General features: G+C 67.9%; 2 protein-coding genes across 2 annotated transcripts; both read right to left on the bottom strand.

The window, feature by feature from the left end:
• Positions 1-48: 48 nt before the first annotated feature.
• On the bottom strand, positions 49-1,757 carry MNEG_13674 (hypothetical protein; the record flags this gene model as incomplete). The annotated part of the gene is made up of 5 exons (XM_014037855.1): positions 49-186; positions 474-560; positions 864-977; positions 1,198-1,332; positions 1,716-1,757. The coding sequence occupies 5 exons, from the start codon at positions 1,755-1,757 to the stop codon at positions 49-51; spliced, it is 516 nt and encodes a 171-aa protein (XP_013893309.1).
• Positions 1,758-2,271: 514 nt separating this feature from the next.
• MNEG_13673 (Transportin-2) lies at positions 2,272-5,271 on the bottom strand (the record flags this gene model as incomplete). Its single annotated transcript, XM_014037854.1, has 6 exons — positions 2,272-2,435; positions 2,919-3,361; positions 3,678-3,892; positions 4,153-4,326; positions 4,649-4,833; positions 5,094-5,271. The coding sequence occupies 6 exons, from the start codon at positions 5,269-5,271 to the stop codon at positions 2,272-2,274; spliced, it is 1,359 nt and encodes a 452-aa protein (XP_013893308.1).
• Positions 5,272-5,292: the final 21 nt, after the last annotated feature.

Here is a 5,292-nt window from a genome sequence, read left to right as displayed (position 1 = left end):
CCCTCGGCCCCACTCCGCACACCCCCCCCCCGCTCACTCTTCTCCGCCTCAGCCCTCCACTCGTCCAGCGCGCGCACCACCGCCGGCATGATCACGTTCTTGAACTCGGGCACGTTGAGGGGCACCTTGCCGCTCGTCGCCGCCTCTGTGTGCTCGCCCGCCGCCGCGGCCGCCTCGCGCGCGGCGCTGACGAGCATCGAGTACACTGCAGACACACACTGGATGACGGGGCCCTCCACCTTGGGCGGCACGAGCCCAGGGCGGAGAGGGCGGAGAGCAGTGTGTTTGACGGCCCAGACAAGCAACGTGTGGCGAGCATGAGGGGTTGAGACGCCTGGCGGCGGCGTGCGCAGTGTGCGTGTGCGCGCGGGCCGTCCTCGGAGCGTCCGCGCTGGGCGAGGTGTGTGTGTAGGTGTGTGTGTGTGTGTGTGTGTGTGTGTGTGCGCGCAGCAGGGCGGCCGCAGTTGGCCCACCTGGTCCATGGCCTTGACGGCCATCAGGCGCAGGCCGCGCTCGGGCGACACCAGGTGGGGCTGGTAGCCGTCCGCGGTCCGAGTGATCTGCGGGGTTCAGGTCAAGGCGGTGCCGGGGTTCGCCGACGCACGCGGCACCGGGAACTGCTTGGGACTGGCCTCCGCCGCTGGGCGTCTTCGCCAGCTGCACTCCAACAAAAGCCGGAGGTGTCGCCCCCTGGGCACGCCCCGCAGCCGCTGACGCAATGTCGTTCATGCTGCTGGCACAGCCGCCCCGCCCCTGCCACAGCCGCGGCCACCGCGAAGACCCGCCGCTCCAAGCCGCGCTTTGGGCCCCGGGCCTGGTAATATACTTGACACCCCGCGCCCCCTGCCGCGCCGCCTGCCCACCTTCTTGACGCTCTCGATCTCAAACACCTTCTCAAGCGGCAGCTTCTGCACGTTGCCGGCCAGCCCCTTCTCGCTGAAGAACGCCTCCTTGATCTTGTTCGCCGCGGGGGACTCCTGCGGAATCCGATTGGCCGCGATGGCGGCGCATGGGGAACTGCATTGCATGGCAGGTGCCGAGGTGTGCAGCAGCCAGCCCAACCACACCTCTTCCGCAAATTGCTGGCGGCTGCGCTGCGCTCGCCACTCGCGAGGCCTGCTGGAGTGGGGAGACAGGGAGCGTGGCCCTGCTGGCCGTCCCCGCGCTCAAGGCGCGGCGCGGCGCGGCGGCCCTCACGTTGACGATGTTGGTGAAGGCGCGCTCAAAGCCGCGGCAGAGCTCGAATACATCGCGCAGGCCAGAGGGCGCCTCGCCGAGCGTGGTGACCGCCTTCTCCACGGAAATGCGGCGCTCTGTCAGGCGCTCGATGATCTGGGGTGCGCGGGCGAGGGCGCCGGCGGGGGTCACCGGGGCGGCAGCTGCGCGAGCAGGCCTGATCAGCAGCCCAGGGGCGCGGAAGGCCTGGCAGCGCCGCCGGCGTCGTCGGCCCCTGGAGACGCCGCGCAGGATACTTCGCGAACCGAAGGCACAGCACAGGCCCGATGAGCGCCACAGCGGGGCAACTCCCATGCAGCGCAGCGCGTTGCTGCGCCATGCGCAGTGCGGCCCCTTGTGCTGCCAGCAGGCCCTTGATTCATTTCAAATGCACCCGGAACATCAATTGATATTGATCAACCTAAAACCGGCTCCATGCGTGGCAGCTCCTGCTGTGGGCAGTCGCTCAAGGGAGTCGGGCCTTTGGACCCAAGTCGCACCTGCGTGAGCGCCACAGTCGGTATCTCCACCTTATCCGCCATGCTTTCAGCGTGCGCCCTCTCGGGGCTGATCAAGCGGTCCAACCAGCTGAGCTACGAGCGTGCAGATCGCAAAGCAGCCTCGGGCATGTAGAAGTCTACAGCGAGAGCTGAGTCCTGACCCGTCGCAAAAGTGTTAACAATAACGTGCAATTGAGAGCTGTCACCGAGTGCGCCTGGGCCCAGCGCCTCGACGCATATGACATACCGCAGCGAGAGCTCAGAGCTGCTGTTGGGGTACGGGGCCATTCGCTGGCGACGACTGTCACAGAGTGCGGTGTGCAGTCCCAAGTCGTGCTGTCTTGATGTGAAGGGCCAGCGACATGCAGGCGGCTCTCACGGCGACCGCCCACCAGACTCGGCAAATGACGTCACGCCCTCTCCCCAACCGCCCCCTCAAAATTCATTGACGGCTAGCCGGCAAAAGCCCGCCCTCCTTTACTGCACCTCCTCCTGCATCAAGGCCCACCGCCCTCGTTAACCCTGCGCCTTGTCATCTAAGCCGGGAGGCTGCCGGTTACACCCCGTACATTTCCCGCAGCCGCATGACCAGCTGGGGTTCTAACCGCCGCTCCATCTCCCCCCACTGCGCCGCGTACGCCGCCTTGAAGCTCTGCATGATGCTCGTCATGTCCGCGCGCAGCTGCTGGTCCGCTATGTGCCGCCAGCTGGCGAAGGCCGCTGCGGGAGTGTGGGTGGGTTGGGTTCGGCAAGTGGTGACGCTGAGCCAGGGGCGCTACATGCAATGCAGCGGTGAGCAGCTCTGGGCGCCTTGCCGGGCTCTGGTCTGTGCATGGCCCAGCCGCCAGCATGTATGTGTGTGGTGTGTGTGTGTGTGTGTGTGTGTGTGTGTGTGTGTGTGTGTGTGTGTGTGTGTGTGTTGCCAAAGCTCGTTCCACAACCGAAGCTACCAGGTGTCCCAAACACCGCTCATGCCTCGCGGCCAGCTGCACCGCCAGCAACCTGCTGAACCCCAACAGCACATGTCCACCAACGGACAAAGCATGTGAGCGCGTGCTTGCGCGCTCACACACACATACACACACACTCACAAGCACGTGCCCAAACACACAAAAACACGCCCCCCCCCCACACACACTCACACACATGCACGCACACACAAAAACACCCGCACGACACCCACAAACACGCCCTGCCCCGTACCTGCTAGCTGCGGGAACGACTGCCACGCCGCCTCCACGTTGAGCGGCACCAGCCTGCACAGCCCCCGGAACGCATCCTCCTTCTCCACCTCGTCCCGCACCCCGCGCAGCGCGCCACACCACGGGCTCAGAAAGTGCGCCAGGTGCGGCGCCAGCGCGCCCGGCGCGGCCGCCGCGGCGCGGCCGAGGGTGATGGCCGCGTTCTCCTTGAGCCCGTGCGTCACGCGCACGCCGCCGGAGAGGATGAAGTGCATCGCCGCGCTCACGCGCTCGGCGGCGGCGGCGGCGGCGTCCGGCGGCGCGCGGCAGAGCAGCTCGCCGAGCGCCCAGGCGGCGTTGTTGGCGGCGGGCATTGCCTTCTCGTTCAGGGCGGGCGCGTCGAGCTGCGAAAGCGCGAGGCCCACCCACTGCGGCAGGGCCGGCAGCAGGTGGCTTGGGCAGCCCCTGCGGGCCGGGCCAAGCGTGAAAGTGCGGGCATGCGCGGTCAGCAGCAGTGTCCGCGGGACGCAGCTCATCACAGCAGCTCACCACGCAGCAATGAGATATGCGTGCGCTACAAGGACGCCGCTCGGCTTGAGTGCGACGCGAACGGCAGACGCCGCGCTGCCAGCAGTGGGGGCGATGCGTGGCTTCATGCCCGCCCGCCTTGGCCAGCAGCGTCGATGCCCTAATCTGGCGCGTCCCTGCGTCCCGCCCTGCCCGCCTCACAAACGCGCGCGCGCACACACACACACACACACACACACACACACACACACACCTGGCGAGGTCCCCCATGAGCGCAAACGCGCTCTGCCGAACGTCCGGCGCCTCGTCCCTGCACGCGTCCGGCAGCGCGGCCACCAGGCGCGACGCGGCGACCAGCGGCTCCGCGCCCGCGCGCAGGGCGTCGCACAGGCCTGCTATCAGGTCCAGCGCCGCCATGTACGTGTCCGGCTCGTAGGGCACGCCCTGCGGCGGCGGCTGGCCGGCGGCCTGCGGCGCGGGAGCGGAGGCAGGGGTGTAGGGGAGGACAGCGGGCGGGGTTGAGCCAGGAGCCGCGCGCGGACGGCGGCGGAGAGACATCGGTGCCACGGCGCGGCGGGTGCCAGAGTCCGTCCACCCTGGCCCTTGCCGGGAACGCGCGCGCAGGCAGCCAACTCGCAGTCTGTTGTGCGCGCGCTCACACACACTCACTCACACACACACGCACTCACTCACACACACTAACACACACATACACACACAGCACGCACCTGTGCAGCCTTGGCCTCCTGCATGAGGAGCACGACCTGCATGGCCCCCTCAAACACCGGCTTGGCGAACGCCTCGAAGCCCCCGCGCATCGCCACTGCCAGCGCGCTGAACGCCTCCATCACGGGCGCGGACTCGGGCGCCGCGAGGCCCTGGCGCGACCAGCGGTCAAACAGCTGCAAGGGGGGGGGGTGATGCAAGATGGGGTGGAATTTGGGGTGGATGGGTGCGTGAGCGTGAGGCACTGTGCTGAAACGAAGGGCTGCCTTTGCTTGGAGGTGACACTGACTGCTCAGGGGCATCTAAGGCGGCAAGCTCGATGATAATAGTGGCACGGCAGCCTGTTTCTCGCTCATCACCACTGACGCCGAGCCGGCCGATTCAATGCTGCGTCTCTTGCACGCTCTTGCACTGCAAGCTTGACGCCCACAGCCCTTGCCACATTGCGTTATGCGGCCTGGCGCCGCCTCTAGGCACCCCCGCGCCCAGCGGTTTCACCTGCGGCATGAAGCGCTGCGCCAGCGCAGGGTCGCCGAGTGCGGGCCCCACCACCCCCGCGAGCGTGCTGAGCGCGTCGAGCAGCACGCGCAGCGTGCGGCGCCCGTAGTGCTGCAGCCCCGCAGCGAGTGTGTCCAGGATGGACGGCAGGTGCGGCAGCAGCGCCTTGCCGTTGGTGGCGGCAGCTGTTAATTTTTGTGTGTGGGGGCGGAGGGCGGGGCGGCGAGCAGTCGTGCAGGGGCGCTGCTTGGACGATGATGCACCCAATGCACCCAACGCCGCACAACCGTCTCCCGACCACAAATGCACACACCCGAGAGCGCACCCGCACCCGTACGCACACAAACGCAGACAAGCGCACATGGCGCGCACGTGCCTGCAGCCAGAGCCCCGCGAATTTAACCTCAACAACCTCAACCCACCGCCGCACCACCCTGCGACCCACCTGCGTGCTCCTCCATAACCGCGAGGGCGCTGCACGCTGACTGCTGCACCAGGCGGTTGCGGTCGCCCACGCGCGCCAGCATGCCGGTCAACGCCCGGTCAAACAGCTCGACGCTGGCGGGCGCCAGGGGCGGCGCGCCGGGGGTGCCAGGGGGCGGGCCGGGGGCGTCGGTCGGCATGAGGACCCACTGGGTGTATCT

The sequence above is a fragment of the Monoraphidium neglectum genome (assembly GCF_000611645.1).
Source record: "Monoraphidium neglectum strain SAG 48.87 unplaced genomic scaffold scaffold03975, whole genome shotgun sequence".
NCBI lineage: Eukaryota > Viridiplantae > Chlorophyta > Chlorophyceae > Sphaeropleales > Selenastraceae > Monoraphidium > Monoraphidium neglectum.
This window is presented reverse-complemented; position numbering and strand designations above follow the sequence as displayed.